Raw genomic sequence first — 18,721 nt, 5'->3', positions numbered from 1 at the left:
CCATTGAACTCCAAGGGCCCGGTACCGAGTACCCCGCTGCCCTGGGAGGGCGATCCACCAGCGGAGCAGCAGCGGGTGACAGGAGGCACGATATAGCTGCCGATACAATTGAAAGCAATAATAGAGGAAAGGGCATCAGAATACGCTCCCTCTCTCATCATTCCCCTCTGCCACTGCGGGTGCACAATGACGTCACTTCATCACATACCTGCTGAGGGTCTACATTATATTCTGTGGGCAGGGAGGTGCATTATACCCTATGAGTGGAGCTGCATTATACCCTATGGGGGGGGGGGGGGGACAGAATTAGACCCTATGAGGGAGCTGCATTATACCCTGAGAGGGCTACATTATATTCTGTGGGGGGGGGTTGCATTATACCTTATGAGGGGGCTAAATTATATTTTATGGGAGGGCTGCATTATACCATATGAGGGGGCTACAATATATTCTATGGGGGATGCATTATACTATATGAGGGGGCTACAATATATTCTATGGGGGGCTACGTTATACTATATGAGGGCTATATTATATTCTATGAAGGGGGCTACCCCAACTCCTGCTATATAATTAAGACGTGTACTACCTTACATTATACCGATATTAGCGTGTTTTACGGCACAATTGGTGGTCTTGTATTTATTTCTATGTAGCTACATAGTGGGCCCCAAGAATGATTTTCTCTGGTGGGACAAAGGTGCTCCAGTCCGATGCTGCTATAGGGTATTCATATGGACAGTGGTGTGAAGTGAGCACTATGGGTGCGGTTGCGAGTAGTGATGAGCAAACACTTTTCAGTAAGGTGTTAACCAAGAGTTACCTCGGCGTGCTCGAATATTATGTTCTAGTCCCAGCGGCTGCATGTCTCGCGGCTGTTAGGCAATCCCTGTATGTGTTGTGTATGTCAAACAGCCGGCTGACATGCAGTCGCGGGGACTATAACATAATATTCGAGCACACTGAGGTCACTCGGATAGCACACGCGGATGCTCGGATAACACCATACTGGAGCATGTTCGCTCATTACTACTTATGACGTCTTCATTATGTACAGTGTTGCTTAATCACAGCTGACCTACATACCGTACAGTCACCATATAATCTCCATAACTTTATAATCAATATTTTCAGCATTACATACCTTTTATACTTCTCCTGTCTCTGCCCCTCCTATAATTATTGATATTGACTGATAAAACATTCCATAGATATGATTAACCATTACTGACCTGAGACTGGATCAAAGCAGAAGAATAACCTTTGCTTTGCACCATGACTCTTGTGATAAGTATTTATAATAAGTGACCATTTACTGATTCACATGCATTATCTGGCCTGGAAGCCCTAAACAAGAGGCGCCCCATATATGCCACCGGCAGGTATGTCCTCGGCTGCTGGACTTTTACTGATCTCATACTGCCATATCATAATCCACTTTTATGAACATAAAGACAAAAAGTAAGAAGTGAATAGTTATTGATTGGAGAAGAGCATGTAACTAGAAAAGCAAAAGGACAAAAACATAATAAGGTAGAACAAGGGAAGAGTAAAAGGACATATAGAAGAGATACAATATTTACCAAATGGGGTCTGCATTCACTGCGTCATCATAAACCAAAATATAGAGGCAGAAAGAACCTACAATCAATGCGTGAACCGTAGAGACAACCCTGTAACAAAGAAGCAATTAGTAATACTTTACTAGAAAACTGTAATAAGAGGTTACAGGGGTAATAAGAGGATCAGGAGCCGGGTTACTGTAATAAGAGGTTACAGGGGTAATAAGGGGATCAGGAGCCAGGTTACTGTAATAAGAGGTTACAGGGGTAATAAGGGGATCAGGAGCAAGGTTACTGTAATAAGGTTACAGGGGTTATAAGAGGATCAGGAGCCGGGTTACTGTAATAAGAGGTTACAGGGTAATAAGAGGATCAGGAGCCGGGTTACTGTAATAAGAGGTTACAGGAGTAATAAGAGGATCAGGAGCCGGGTTACTGTAATAAGAGGTTACAGGGGTAATAAGAGGATCAGGAGCCGGGTTACTGTAATAAGAGGTTACAGGAGTAATAAGAGGATCAGGAGCCGGGTTACTGTAATAAGAGGTTACAGGGGTAATAAGAGGATCAGGAGCCGGGTTACTGTAATAAGAGGTTACAGGGTAATAAGAGGATCAGGAGCCGGGTTACTGTAATAAGAGGTTACAGGGTAATAAGAGGATCAGGAGCCGGGTTACTGTAATAAGAGGTTACAGGGTAATAAGAGGATCAGGAGTCGGGTTACTGCAATAACAGGTTACAGGGGTAATAAGAGGATCAGGAGCCGTGTTACTCTAATAAGAGGTTACAGGTTAATAAGAGGATCAGGAGCCGGGTTACTGTAATAAGAGTTTACAGAGGTAATAAGAGGATCAGGAGCCGGGTTACTGTAATAAGAGATTACAGGGGTAATAAGAGGATCAGGAGCCGGGTTACTGTAATAAGAGGTTACAGGGGTAATAAGAGGATCAGAAGCCGGGTTACTGTAATAAGAGGTTACAGGGGTAATAAGAGGATCAGGAGCCGGGTTACTGTAATAAGAGATTACAGGGGTAATAAGAGGATCAGGAGCCGGGTTACTGTAATAAGAGGTTACAGGGGTAATAAGAGGATCAGAAGCCGGGTTACTGTAATAAGAGGTTACAGGGGTAATAAGAGGATCAGGAGCCGGGTTACTGTAATAAGAGGTTACAGGGGTAATAAGAGGATCAGGAGCCGGGTTACTGTAATAAGAGGTTACAGGGGTAATAAGAGGATCAGGAGCCGGGTTACTGTAATAAGAGGTTACAGGGTAATAAGAGGATCAGGAGCCGGGTTACTGTAATAAGAGGTTACAGGGGTAATAAGAGGATCAGGAGCCGGGTTACTGTAATAAGAGATTACAGGGGTAATAAGAGGATCAGGAGCCGGGTTACTGTAATAAGAGGTTACAGGAGTAATAAGAGGATCAGGAGCCGGGTTACTGTAATAAGAGGTTATAGGGGTAATAAGAGGATCAGGAGCCGGGTTACTGTAATAAGAGTTTACAGAGGTAATAAGGGGATCAGGAGCCGGGTTACTGTAATAAGAGGTTACAGGGGTAATAAGAGGATCAGAAGCCGGGTTACTGTAATAAGAGGTTACAGGGGTAATAAGAGGATCAGAAGCCGGGTTATTGTAATAAGAGGTTACAGGGGTAATAAGAGGATCAGGAGCCAAGTTACTGTAATAAGAGATTACAGGGGTAATAAGAGGATCAGAAGCCGGGTTACTGTAATAAGAGGTTGCAGGGGTAATAAGAGGATCAGGAGCCGGGTTACTGTAATAAGAGGTTACAGGGGTAATAAGAGGATCAGGAGCCGGGTTACTGTAATAAGAGATTACAGGGGTAATAAGAGGATCAGGAGCCGGGTTACTGTAATAAGAGGTTACAGGAGTAATAAGAGGATCAGGAGCCGGGTTACTGTAATAAGAGGTTATAGGGGTAATAAGAGGATCAGGAGCCGGGTTACTGTAATAAGAGTTTACAGAGGTAATAAGGGGATCAGGAGCCGGGTTACTGTAATAAGAGGTTACAGGGGTAATAAGAGGATCAGAAGCCGGGTTACTGTAATAAGAGGTTACAGGGGTAATAAGAGGATCAGGAGCCGGGTTACTGTAATAAGAGGTTACAGGGGTAATAAGAGGATCAGAAGCCGGGTTACTGTAATAAGAGGTTACAGGGGTAATAAGAGGATCAGGAGCCGGGTTATTGTAATAAGAGGTTACAGGGGTAATAAGAGGATCAGAAGCCGGGTTACTGTAATAAGAGGTTATAGGGGTAATAAGAGGATCAGGAGCCGGGTTACTGTAATAAGAGTTTACAGAGGTAATAAGGGGATCAGGAGCCGGGTTATTGTAATAAGAGGTTACAGGAGTAATAAGAGGATCAGGAGCCGGGTTACTGTAATAAGAGGTTATAGGGGTAATAAGAGGATCAGGAGCCGGGTTACTGTAATAAGAGTTTACAGAGGTAATAAGGGGATCAGGAGCCGGGTTACTGTAATAAGAGGTTACAGGGGTAATAAGAGGATCAGAAGCCGGGTTACTGTAATAAGAGGTTACAGGGGTAATAAGAGGATCAGAAGCCGGGTTACTGTAATAAGAGGTTACAGGGGTAATAAGAGGATCAGGAGCCGGGTTATTGTAATAAGAGGTTACAGGGGTAATAAGAGGATCAGGAGCCAAGTTACTGTAATAAGAGGATACAGGGGTAATCAGGAGCCACCTTACTGTAATAAGAGGATCAGGAGCCGGGTGACTCTAATATGATGATGTTACCTGGAGTCCCATTCGCATTGCTTGGCATAGCTGAGCTTCTTGTAGGTGTAGCACAGTTTTGGTGAGATTATTGGACTAATGAGAGAAAATATAAGCTGGAAGCCAAGGAAAGTTCCAGCAACCACACAGTAACTAATAAACACACTGTCCTCCATCTTCGCTCCAGTCTCCATAGGGACAAAACAGCGGAGTCAGTCACACATAATAAATGGGATAATGTTCCAGTGTTTAGTGGAGATTGTTCTGATTCTTCTGTACCATGATGTGCTGGAAAGTCCAGGAAATCCCGGTAAGAAGTTGCTGAGAAGACCTTGGGATGCTTCCTCCTCAGGACTGAAGTGGTTACTGCAGATGAATATTCAGATTCTGGAGGTTCTCAGGACGTGTATAGCACCGGGGAGCGAGACCCTGAGCAGATGAGCTGCACGTCTGTGGGACAGAAGACAATGGTTAAAAGTCACTAAAACAACAATAGGAGGAAAAATTCATATCATTCACGAAAAACGACTGCAATAATGAGAATCTCTGCTCAATGGAAATCAAAGTAACGGAGGATATGTTTGATGTCCCCACAGCTGTGACATTAATCTACATGTATACAGTTGTGGCCAAAAGTATTGACACCCCTGCAATTCTGTCAGATACTACTCAGTTTCTTCCTGAAAATGTTTGCAAACACAAATTCTTTGTTATTATCTTCATTTAATTTGTCTTAAATGAAAAAACACAAAAAGAATTGTCCTAAAGTCAAATTGGATATAATTCCACACCAAACATAAAAAAAGAGGGTGGACAAAAGTATTGGCACTGTTCGAAAAATCATGTGATGCTTCTCTAATTTGTGTAATTAACAGCACCTGTAACTTACCTGTGGCACCTAACAGGTGTTGGCAATAACTAAATCACACTTGCAGCCAGTTGACATGGATTAAAGTTGACTCAACCTCTGTCCTGTGTCCTTGTGTGTACCACATTGAGCATGGAGAAAAGAAAGAAGACCAAAGAACTGTCTGAGGACTTGAGAAAGCAAATTGTGAGGAAGCATCAGTAATCTCAAGGCTACAAGTCCATCTCCAAAGACCTGAATGTTCCTGTGTCTACCGTGCGCAGTGTCATCAAGAAGTTTAAAGCCCATGGCACTGTGGCTAACCTCCCTAGATGTGGACAGAAAAGAAAAACTGACAAGAGATTTCAACGCAAGATTGTGCGGATGTTGGATAAAGAACCTCGACTAACATCCAAACAAGTTCAAGCTGCCCTGCAGTCCGAGGTTACAACAGTGTCAACCCGCACTATCCGTCGGCGTCTGAATTAAAAGGGACTGTATGGTAGGAGACCCAGGAAGACCCCACTTCTTACCCCGAGACATAAAAAAGCCAGGCTGGAGTTTGCCAAAACTTACCTGAAAAAGCCTAAAACGTTTTGGAAGAATGTTCTCTGGTCAGATGAGACAAAAGTAGAGCTTTTTGGGCAAAGGCATCAACATAGAGTTTACAGGAGAAAAAAAAGAGGCATTCAAAGAAAAGAACACAGTCCCTACAGTCAAACATGGTGGAGGATCCCTGATGTTTTGGGGTTGCTTTGCTGCCTCTGGCACTAGACTGCTTGACTGTGTGCATGGCATTATGAAGTCTGAAGACTACCAACAAATTTTGCAGGATAATGTAGGGCCCAGTGTGAGAAAGCTGGGTCTCCCTCAGAGGTCATGGGTCTTCCAGCAGGACAATGACCCAAAACACACTTCAAAAAGCACTAGAAAATGGTTTGAGAGAAAGCACTGGAGATTTCTAAGGTGGCCAGCAATGAATCCAGACCTGAATCCCATAGAACACCTGTGGAGAGATCTAAAAATGGCAGTTTGGAGAAGGCACCCTTCAAATATCAGGGACCTGGAGCAGTTTGCCAAAGAAGAATGGTCTAAAATTCCAGCAGAGCATTGCAAGAAACTCATTGATGGTTACCGGAAGCGGTTGGTCGCAGTTATTTTGGCTAAAGGTTGTGCAACCAAGTATTAGGCTGAGGGTGCCAATACTTTTGTCTGGCCCATTTTTGTGTGAAATGATCAATGTTTTGCATTTTGCTTCATTCTCTTTTGTGTTTTTTTCATTTAAGACAAATTAAATCATTTTCAGGAAGAAACTGAGTATTATCTGACAGAATTGCAGGGGTGTCAATACTTTTGGCCACAACAGTACGTGTCCTTCTAGAGCACATTGTTACTGATATTTCAGCTCATTTGATCCATCTCCCTCCCGAACTATGTACACACTGACTGATAACAGATGAAACATGGATTTAATAAACCTCCACAGAAAATGGTAACCCGGCTCCAGATCCTCTTATTACCCCTGTAACCTCTTATTACAGTAACCCGGCTCCTGATCCTCTTGTTACCCTGTAACATCTTATTACAGTAACCCGGCTCCTGATCCTCTTATTACCCCTGTAACCTCTTATTACAGTAACCCGGCTCCTGACCCTCTTACTACCCCTGTAACATCTTATTACAGTAACCCGGCTCCAGATCCCCATATTACCTCTGTAACCTCTTATTACAGTAACCCGGCTCCCGATCCTCTTATTACCCCTGTAACCTCTTATTAAAGTAACCCGGCTCCAGATCCCCTTATTACCTCTGTAACCTCTTATTACAGTAACCCGGCTCCTGATCCTCTTATTACAGTAACCCGGCTCCTGATCCTCTTATTACCCCTGTAATCTCTTATTACAGTAACCCGGCTCCTTATCCTCTTATTATCCCTGTAACCTCTTATTACAGTAACCCGGCTCCTGATCCTCTTATTACAGTAACCCGGCTCCTGATCCTCTTATTACCCCTGTAATCTCTTATTACAGTAACCCGGCTCCTTATCCTCTTATTATCCCTGTAACCTCTTATTACAGTAACCCGGCTCCTGATCCTCTTATTACAGTAACCCGGCTCCTGATCCTCTTATTACCCCTGTAATCTCTTATTACAGTAACCCGGCTCCTTATCCTCTTATTATCCCTGTAACCTCTTATTACAGTAACCCGGCTCCTGATCCTCTTATTATCCCTGTAACCTCTTATTACAGTAACCCGGCTCCTGATCCTCTTATTACCCCTGTAACCTATTACAGTAACCCAGCTCCTGATCCTCTTATTACAGTAACCCGGCTCCTTATCCTCTTATTACCCCTGTAACCTCTTATTACAGTAACTCGGCTCCTGATCCTATTACCCCTGTAACCTTATTAAAGTAACCCGGCTCCTGATCCTCTTATTACCCCTGTAACCTCTTATTACAGTAACCCGGCTCCCGATCCCCTTATTACCTCTGTAACCTCTAATTATAGTAACCCGGCTCCTGATCCTATTACCCCTGTAACCTATTACAGTAACCCAGCTCCTGATCCTCTTATTACCCCTGTAACCTCTTATTACAGTAACCCGGCTCCTGATCCTATTACCCCTGTAACCTTATTACAGTAACCCGGCTCCTGATCCTCTTATTACCCCTGTAACCTATTACAGTAACCCGGCTCCTGATCCTCTTATTACCCCTGTAACCTATTACAGTAACCTGGCTCCTGATCCTCTTATTACAGTAACCCGGCTCCTGATCCTATTACCCCTGTAACCTCTTATTACAGTAACCTGGCTCCTGATCCTCTTATTACCCCTGTAACCTCTTATTACAGTAACCCGGCACCCGATCCCCTTATTACCTCTGTAACCTCTAATTATAGTAACCTGGCTCCTGATCCTTTTATTACTCCTGTAACCTCTGATTACAGTAACCCGGCTCCTGATCCTCTTATTACCCCTGTAACCTCTTATTACGGTAACCCGGCTCCTGATCCTCTTATTACCCCTGTAACCTCTTATTACAGTATCCTGGCTCCTGATTCTCTTATTACCCTGTAACCTCTTATTACAGTAACCTGGCTCCTGATTCTCTTATTACCCCTGTAACCTCTTATTACAGTATCCCGGCTCCTGATCCTATTACCCTGTAACCTCTTATTACAGTAACCTGGCTCCTGATTCTCTTATTACCCCTGTAACCCGGCTCCTGATCCTCTTATTACCCTGTAACCTCTTATTACAGTATCCCGGCTCCTGATTCTCTTTTTACCCTGTAACCTCTTATTACAGTAACCCGGCTCCTGATCCTCTTATTACTCCTGTAACCTCTTATTACAGTAACCCGGCTCCTGATCCTCTTATTACCCCTGTAACCTCTTATTACAGTAATCGGGCTCCTTATCCTCTTATTATCCCTGTAACCTCTTATTACAGTATCCCGGCTCCTGATCCTATTACCCCTGTAACCTTATTACAGTAACCCGGCTCCCGATCCTCTTATTACCCCTGTAACCTCTTATTAAAGTAACCCGGCTCCAGATCCCCTTATTACCTCTGTAACCTCTTATTACAGTAACCCGGCTCCTGATCCTCTTATTACAGTAACCCGGCTCCTGATCCTCTTATTACCCCTGTAATCTCTTATTACAGTAACCCGGCTCCTTATCCTCTTATTATCCCTGTAACCTCTTATTACAGTATCCCGGCTCCTGATCCTATTACCCCTGTAACCTTATTACAGTAACCCGGCTCCCGATCCTCTTATTACCCCTGTAACCTCTTATTAAAGTAACCCGGCTCCAGATCCCCTTATTACCTCTGTAACCTCTTATTACAGTAACCCGGCTCCTGATCCTCTTATTACTCCTGTAACCTCTTATTACAGTAACCTGGCTCCTGATCCTCTTATTACCCCTGTAACCTCTTATTACAGTAATCGGGCTCCTGACCCTCTTATTACCCCTGTAACCTCTTATTACAGTAACCCGGCTCCTGATCCTCTTATTACAGTAACCCGGCTCCTGATCCTCTTATTACCCCTGTAATCTCTTATTACAGTAACCCGGCTCCTTATCCTCTTATTATCCCTGTAACCTCTTATTACAGTATCCCGGCTCCTGATCCTATTACCCCTGTAACCTTATTACAGTAACCCGGCTCCCGATCCTCTTATTACCCCTGTAACCTCTTATTAAAGTAACCCGGCTCCAGATCCCCTTATTACCTCTGTAACCTCTTATTACAGTAACCCGGCTCCTGATCCTCTTATTACAGTAACCCGGCTCCTGATCCTCTTATTACCCCTGTAATCTCTTATTACAGTAACCCGGCTCCTTATCCTCTTATTATCCCTGTAACCTCTTATTACAGTATCCCGGCTCCTGATCCTATTACCCCTGTAACCTTATTACAGTAACCCGGCTCCCGATCCTCTTATTACCCCTGTAACCTCTTATTAAAGTAACCCGGCTCCAGATCCCCTTATTACCTCTGTAACCTCTTATTACAGTAACCCGGCTCCTGATCCTCTTATTACAGTAACCCGGCTCCTGATCCTCTTATTACCCCTGTAATCTCTTATTACAGTAACCCGGCTCCTTATCCTCTTATTATCCCTGTAACCTCTTATTACAGTAACCCGGCTCCTGATCCTCTTATTATCCCTGTAACCTCTTATTACAGTAACCCGGCTCCTGATCCTCTTATTACCCCTGTAACCTATTACAGTAACCCAGCTCCTGATCCTCTTATTACCCCTGTAACCTCTTATTACAGTAACTCGGCTCCTGATCCTATTACCCCCGTAACCTTATTACAGTAACCCGGCTCCTGATCCTCTTATTACCCCTGTAACCTCTTATTACAGTAACCCGGCTCCCGATCCCCTTATTACCTCTGTAACCTCTTATTACAGTAACCCGGCTCCTGATCCTCTTATTACCCCTGTAATCTCTTATTACTGTAACCCGGCTCCTTATCCTCTTATTATCCCTGTAAACTCTTATTACAGTAACCCGGCTCCTGATCCTCTTATTATCCCTGTAACCTCTTATTACAGTAACCCGGCTCCTGATCCTCTTATTACCCCTGTAACCTATTACAGTAACCCAGCTCCTGATCCTCTTATTACCCCTGTAACCTCTTATTACAGTAACTCGGCTCCTGATCCTATTACCCCTGTAACCTTATTACAGTAACCCGGCTCCTGATCCTCTTATTACCCTTGTAATCTCTTATTACAGTAACCCGGCTCCCGATCCCCTTATTACCTCTGTAACCTCTAATTATAGTAACCCGGCTCCTGATCCTCTTATTACCCCTGTAACCTATTACAGTAACCCAGCTCCTGATCCTCTTATTACCCCTGTAACCTCTTATTACAGTAACCCGGCTCCTGATCCTCTTATTACCCCTGTAACCTATTACAGTAACCCAGCTCCTGATCCTCTTATTACCCCTGTAACCTCTTATTACAGTAACCTGGCTCCTGATTCTCTTATTACCCCTGTAACCCGGCTCCTGATCCTCTTATTACCCTGTAACCTCTTATTACAGTATCCTGGCTCCTGATTCTCTTATTACCCTGTAACCTCTTATTACAGTAACCCGGCTCCTGATCCTCTTATTACTCCTGTAACCTCTTATTACAGTAACCTGGCTCCTGATCCTCTTATTACCCCTGTAACCTCTTATTACAGTAATCGGGCTCCTGACCCTCTTATTACCCCTGTAACCTCTTATTACAGTAACCCGGCTCCTGATTCTCTTATTACCCCTGTAACCGCTCCTGATCCTCTTATTACCCCTGTAACCTTATTACAGTAACCCGGCTCCTGATCCTCTTATTACCCCTGTAACCTATTACAGTAACCTGGCTCCTGATCCTCTTATTACTCCTGTAACCTCTTATTACAGTAACCCGGCTCCTGATCCTCTTATTACCCCTGTAACCTATTACAGTAACCCGGCTCCTGATCCCCTTATTACCTCTGTAACCTCTAATTATAGTAACCTGGCTCCTGATCCTTTTATTACTCCTGTAACCTCTTATTACAGTAACCCGGCTCCTGATCCTCTTATTACCCCTGTAACCTCTTATTACAGTAACCCGGCTCCTGATCCTCTTATTACCCCTGTAACCTCTTATTACAGTAATCGGGCTCCTGACCCTCTTATTACCCCTGTAACCTCTTATTACAGTAACCCGGCTCCTGATTCTCTTATTACCCCTGTAACCGCTCCTGATCCTCTTATTACCATGTAACCTCTTATTACAGTATCCCGGCTCCTGATCCTATTACCCCTGTAACCTTATTACAGTAACCCGGCTCCTGATCCTCTTATTACCCCTGTAACCTATTACAGTAACCCGGCTCCTGATCCCCTTATTACCCCTGTAACCTATTACAGTAACCTGGCTCCTGATCCTCTTATTACTCCTGTAACCTCTTATTACAGTAACCCGGCTCCTGATCCTATTACTCCTGTAACCTCTTATTACAGTAACCTGGCTCCTGATCCTCTTATTACTCCTGTAACCTCTTATTACAGTAACCCGGCTCCTGATCCTCTTATTACCCCTGTAACCTCTTATTACAGTAACCCGGCTCCTGATCCTCTTATTACCCCTGTAACCTCTTATTACAGTAATCGGGCTCCTGACCCTCTTATTACCCCTGTAACCTCTTATTACAGTAACCCGGCTCCTGATTCTCTTATTACCCCTGTAACCGCTCCTGATCCTCTTATTACCATGTAACCTCTTATTACAGTATCCCGGCTCCTGATCCTATTACCCCTGTAACCTTATTACAGTAACCCGGCTCCTGATCCTCTTATTACCCCTGTAACCTATTACAGTAACCCGGCTCCTGATCCCCTTATTACCCCTGTAACCTATTACAGTAACCTGGCTCCTGATCCTCTTATTACTCCTGTAACCTCTTATTACAGTAACCCGGCTCCTGATCCTATTACCCCTGTAACCTCTTATTACAGTAACCTGGCTCCTGATCCTCTTATTACCCCTGTAACCTCTTATTACAGTAACCCGGCTCCCGATCCCCTTATTACCTCTGTAACCTCTAATTATAGTAACCTGGCTCCTGATCCTTTTATTACTCCTGTAACCTCTTATTACAGTAACCCGGCTCCTGATCCTCTTATTACCCCTGTAACCTCTTATTACGGTAACCCGGCTCCTGATCCTCTTATTACCCCTGTAACCTCTTATTACAGTATCCTGGCTCATGATTCTCTTATTACCCTGTAACCTCTTATTACAGTAACCTGGCTCCTGATTCTCTTATTACCCTGTAACCTCTTATTACAGTAACCTGGCTCCTGATTCTCTTATTACCCCTGTAACCTCTTATTACAGTATCCCAGCTCCTGATCCTATTACCCTGTAACCTCTTATTACAGTAACCTGGCTCCTGATTCTCTTATTACCCCTGTAACCCGGCTCCTGATCCTCTTATTACCCTGTAACCTCTTATTACAGTATCCCGGCTCCTGATTCTCTTATTACCCCTGTAACCTCTTATTACAGTAACCCGGCTCCTGATCCTCTTACTACCCCTGTAACATCTTATTACAGTAACCCGGCTCCTGATCCTCTTATTACCCCTGTAACCTCTTATTACAGTATCCCAGCTCCTGATCCTATTACCCTGTAACCTCTTATTACAGTAACCTGGCTCCTGATTCTCTTATTACCCCTGTAACCCGGCTCCTGATCCTCTTATTACCCTGTAACCTCTTATTACAGTATCCCGGCTCCTGATTCTCTTATTACCCCTGTAACTTCTTATTACAGTAACCCGGCTCCTGATCCTCTTACTACCCCTGTAACATCTTATTACAGTAACCCGGCTCCTGATTCTCTTATTACCCCTGTAACCGCTCCTGATCCTCTTACCTTTTTATAGCGTAAGCTATTTTCTGTTGTCCATATCTTTTTTATTGATTCATTATCACTGAACTGTCCCCGTGTTTCGATATCTGTAGTGATTTTTGTGACTTAGCAGTTTTTCTATTAATTATATGATTCTGTAGACACATTTTTATCTGTGATTTTTATTGATCAGACCTGGCAGTGTCATTCAGAAGAACACGTCTGTACATTTTTGCAACGCTTATCATTTGGCGCTTACATTTATGATTATTGGCGCCGATTATTACTTTATATTGCACAACAGGGACGTCTGGTTATGTGGCGGTATGGAAACCTTATGCAGTCCTATGAAAATCTGTTGCAATAAAGGGGTTTTCCACTTTGAACCATTCCTGTTTGTCAATGATGATCTGATAGAAGGTTGTTCTTCCGGACAACACTGGTGATCATCTGTGATTGAATCTTGCAGTCTGTGTCCAATTTCCCTGCAGCACCACCACAGGAGAAAGGAAGCATTGCAGGTCACCCACTGAAATTTATGATCTATCCATGCAATGCTTGAATATGTCAGGTCCTCCAGAGAGAGAGGGACCTTCTTTGTATCTGCTCTCATTGAGGCACGTAACCATATGGCGGCACTATGTGCCTGAACCCCTCATTTACAAGACTCCAATTTCCAAAACTCCGTTTTTCCCACACATTGTTCATCAGGTGTACTGGTTTCTATGGCTTGATACCACACATCCCTACAGAGCAAGCTCCGCTGGAAGTAATAGCAGTCACAGGAAGGATTCTCCAGCCCAGACTCTCGTCAGCCAATTTTAAAGCTACATCCAAGTTAAAGGGATCCTGTCAGCACTTTTTTCTTGCCTATGGAAGCAGTGGTATGGCTGTGTAGGCCCTCGCCCCCTGATAAAAATGACACCTTTGTTGTAGAGATCCCATGTGCCAGTTATGAGAAATCTAACATAGAAGTCGTATGCAAATTAGGCTGGAAGCGCACTGGAGGCGTGCCAATGCATTTGGAACACACTGACACGCCCCAGTGCTCTTTAGGCCTGATTTCCATATGGTTTCTTCTTTATATTTCTCATGACTGACACATCGGATCTCTACAAAATAAAAGTATCATTTTTATTGGGGGATGAGCACCTATACAAACAGACCATTACTTCATACGGAAACAAGTGCTGACAGGATCCCTTTAAATAGACTCATCTCTAAACTGATACATTGTAACAAACTATTTAAAGGGATCCTGTCAGCCTTTTTTTTTTTTTTTTTTTTTTACATATGAAGTATTGGCTTTGTGGTATAGGCACTTGTACCCTAAGCAGACCATAAGAGCACTGGGGGCGTGTCAATGTGCTACAAATTAATTGACACACCCTCAGTGCACTTCCAGCCTAATTTGCATACAAATTCTATGTTAGATTTCTCATGACTGGCACATGGGATCTGTACAAGAAAGGCATCATTTTTATCAGGAGACAAGCACCTATGTAGCCATACGACTAACTCCATATGTAAAAAAAATCCCTTTAAGGATCCCTAATTTGCATACGACTTCTATGTTCGATTTCTCATGACTGGCACATGGGATCTGTACAAGAAAGGCATCAGTTTTATCAGGAGACAAGCACCTATGCAGCCATACGACTAACTCCATATGTAAAAATAAATCCCTTTAAACAGCCTGATCACTAAACTGATACATTGCAACAAACTATCAGGACAGAATGCGTCATTTATCTCTTAGAGGATTATCTGGAACGTATACGAATGTAGCAAAACCAAATCTGTGAGAAGTATCAGGTTTGAGAAAATTTTACTCCTCTGAATGTAAAGAATATTTTTACCCACTGACAGCAAGCAGGATGTATACATATGTGTCACTGCTTTATTTAAAGGGGTTTTCTCAAGTTAGGATGTTATGCCCTATCTATGGGATAAGAGAGAAATTCCTGATCGTTGTGGATCTGACTCCTGGGATCCCCACCGATCCTGAGAACAGGGACCCCGTGTGACTGGAGCAGAGGATGATCATGCACAGCTCCGCTTCATTCATTCTTACTGGGGGCCTCAGAGGTAGTTGAGTGCTGCATTCAGCACGTCCATAAGCATGAATGGAGCAGCAGTGCGCAGGATCAACCACTGCTCCATTCACAGGGGGCTCCTTAAAGGCCCTGTTATCGGACTCGGTGGGGGATCCCAGCAATCAGAAACTTATCCTTCATCACATGGATTGGTAAAAAAAAAACAAACTTCTAAAACATCTTTAAGAAACAGCGCCACCTCTATCCACAGGTTGTATGCGGTATTACAGCTCAGCACCATTCACTTCAATAGATGATGACTCCCCATGGAGGCTCCCACTAGAGGCTGGAGACTGCTCACAGCTGAGATGTCGCTACAGTTGAAGACAATTCTCTGTAAACAAAGCAGATCAGCAGCAGAAACCTTTCAGCAGTTCTGATGGTTCGTCGCAATGTATCAGTAGAACATACACACGATTGTATCATTAGGCCAATGGAGGGTTTACAGACCTTCGTGGTTCCGCTTGTCTCATTTTTGATGTTTCTTGCCTGTTTTTCATTTCCTCACTATTCTTTTTTTTAGCAAAGTCTATTAGATTTGCGTTATCTTAATTTTTTTTAATTATTATGCTCCCCAATGTGTGTGTGTGGGGGGGTTGGGGTTTCCTGATGTTTTTTTTTTTTGGCTGATCCATCAATGGTGACTTTTTAAAAAAGCCACATTTGTGCGCACAAATACTCCACGTCCCCCCCTTTGGCGCGATGTTATGTCCCCCTGAATTTTTGAGGGGGAAAAAATTTTTAGCAGAACACGTGACTTTGTTATAAAAAAATTGGAAAACATTTTTTTTTAAAAAGTGAAAATAATAAAATATATATACTTGATGCAAAAAAAGGCACAAAAGGCAACACATATACAGTAAGACAAAGAATTAAAGGGGACTTAAAAAAAAAAAATAACGTAACGGATGAATCGGACCCTCTGCCTGTAGACGGCGTGTACGGATCCGTATGATTCACTGACAGCAAGCAGAGATCTTGGAAATAAAGAAAACGAAGCGCACAGACCTTTACTGAGGTCCAGAGCCCAGATCCAGGCGCGGTACGAGCGTGCAGATGTTTATGTATGCGGCTCACACACGCGCGTCTGCCCGTATGACAGTGACCTGGGGGGGCACACAGTGGGGTACACAGCTGGAGGGTCTTACCGGTAGCAGAGCCGTGACTGCAGAGCCTCCAGGCTGGACACTGACCCATGATCCCCTGACACCTTGTGTCTGCGATCCCTGCTGCACTTTCTACTGGAGCAACACGTCAACAAATGCCTACACCACACCCCCAGCTCCAGGCATGACCACGCCCACTTCTGGGTGCATTTTGCATAACCACGCCTGTCAATTTGCAGAGTACACCCAGACAGGGAGCAACTCCTGTTATGTCTATGGATTAACCCTCCGCTCTCCGAGGGCTCGGGCTGAAATCGCTGACAGTTGACGAGCTTTTTTTTTGTTTTTTTACTTTCTAAACTACTTTTTACTTTTTAAACTTTTTTTTAACTATTTCATAAAGTAAAAAAAGTTAAAAAAAAGTTTGAAAAGTAAAAAAAAGGTTGAAAAAGTAAAAATAAGTTTCAACTTTTTTTCTACTTTTTAAACTTTTTTTTACTTTCCAAGTTTTTTTTACTTTTTTAACTTATTTAAACTTTTTTTTTCACTTTTCGAACATTGATTTTTTTTCTACTATTAATTTAATGTTTTAAAAACTGGAATAACAGTGGAACAGCTGTCAGTATAATCACTCGTGCAGACCACCGGAGTTTTGGTCGACCCATTGAGGCATCAAATCAATGTTATTCTATGGGGCCGGGCACAGGACCGAGTCTGTCCGAGGAGTGAAATCGCAGCAGCCACTTTTTGCCTCCAATATTCGGATCGCGCTCGGCCATTTATGTCTGTGGGTCCGTGGAGAACATCGGAGCGCGCTCAGGTGACCTCATGGACAGACTCATTCAGACATGTGATATTGTTCACGGATCGGTCTCATCCATGGGGTCATTCACATGGGCCGAGCAGGAAATCGCGGAGCCACGTCCGGTTTTGATCAAAATCTGCAATGCCAGTCTATGGGTCCGTGAAAAGAAAAAAAACGGACTGGTGTTGGATGCCATCAGAAACTGGCCTGTGAGAAAGGAGACGGCGGAGACATTTTTAGTTTTTTTTTGGATGACACTCGGAACACAATCTAATCAAGGTCTGATCAAAATAAAAAACGAACATCTGGGTGAGGCCTAAGGACACTCATTTTTAGGCATTTTTTACATTCTTTTTGGTGGCATTTTTACTTCTTGACAAGGCTATAAACTACCGAATTGTGATAAAAATCATCAACCCCAATCATGACACTGAAACGCCACGAACTAAAACTCCAAGTATGTCGATATTCTCATTTTTATCTTGGACCTTTATCTTATATCTGACTGTAACGTGTAAAGCTCAAAAAACACAAGAAAAAAAATCCACAAAAAAACAACATCAAAAGGCAGATATTAAATCCTCCCTACAGGGGCGGACACTGACAGCTTGGGGCCCCTGTGCAAGAAATGTGTCTGAGCCCCCCCTTTTATGTCGACAAAGCTACATATATATATAATATATAATACTAGCTGAAGAGCCCGGCGCTGCCCAGGCATAGTAACTAACTGTGGTTAGTTATAGCAAATTATAATTATCCTCCATCCCATAGTCCCGTGCCCATATACCCATCACACATCCTCCATCCCATAGTCCCGTGCCCATATACCCATCATACATATCCACCATCCCATAGTCCCGTGCCCATATACCCATCACACATCCTCCATCCCATAGTCCCGTGCCCATATACCCATCATACATATCCACCATCCCATAGTCCCGTGCCCATATACCCATCATACATATCCCCCATCCCATAGTCCCGTGCCCATATACCCATCACACATCCTCCATCCCATAGTCCTGTGCCCATATACCCATCATACATATTCTCCATCCCATAGTCCCGTGCCCATATACCCATCATACATATTCTCCATCCCATAGTCCCGTGCCCATATACCCATCATACATATCCTCCATCCCATAGTCCCGTGCCCATATACCCATCATACATATCCACCATCCCATAGTCCCGTGCCCATATACCCATCACACATCCTCCATCCCATAGTCCCGTGCCCATATACCCATCATACATATCCACCATCCCATAGTCCCGTGCCCATATACCCATCATACATATCCCCCATCCCATAGTCCCGTGCCCATATACCCATCACACATACTCCATCCCATAGTCCTGTGCCCATATACCCATCATACATATTCTCCATCCCATAGTCCCGTGCCCATATACCCATCATACATATCCTCCATCCCATAGTCCCGTACCCATATACCCATCACACATCCTCCATCCCATAGTCCCGTGCCCATATACCCATCATACATATCCTCCATCCCATAGTCCCATGCCCATATACCCATCATACATATTCTCCATCCCATAGTCCCATGCCCATATACCCATCATACATATCCTCCATCCCATAGTCCTGTGCCCAT

The 18,721-nt window shown here is 43.7% G+C and overlaps 1 protein-coding gene across 2 annotated transcripts in view; it reads right to left on the bottom strand.

Moving 5' to 3' along the window:
* LOC141099273 (TLC domain-containing protein 4-like) overlaps positions 1-16,464 on the bottom strand; it is a 54,266-nt gene extending 37,802 nt beyond the window's left edge. The window contains exons 1-3 of one of the 2 annotated variants that reach the window (XM_073587457.1): positions 16,328-16,464; positions 4,338-4,766; positions 1,584-1,673 (exon numbers count right to left, since the gene is read on the bottom strand). In XM_073587457.1, coding sequence (XP_073443558.1) covers positions 1,584-1,673; positions 4,338-4,510 — 263 coding nt within the window. In that variant the 5' untranslated portion in view covers positions 4,511-4,766; positions 16,328-16,464. The other variant, XM_073587458.1, reaches the window with a different exon arrangement.
* Between the last annotated feature and the right edge of the window lie 2,257 nt (positions 16,465-18,721).

The sequence above is a fragment of the Dendrobates tinctorius genome, unplaced genomic scaffold (assembly GCF_039654945.1).
Source record: "Dendrobates tinctorius isolate UK_male_01 unplaced genomic scaffold, ASM3965494v1 ptg000099l, whole genome shotgun sequence".
In the NCBI taxonomy this organism is placed as follows: Eukaryota; Metazoa; Chordata; class Amphibia; order Anura; family Dendrobatidae; genus Dendrobates; species Dendrobates tinctorius.
Note: the sequence above shows the minus strand (reverse complement) of the source record. Positions and strands in the feature narration are given on the sequence as shown.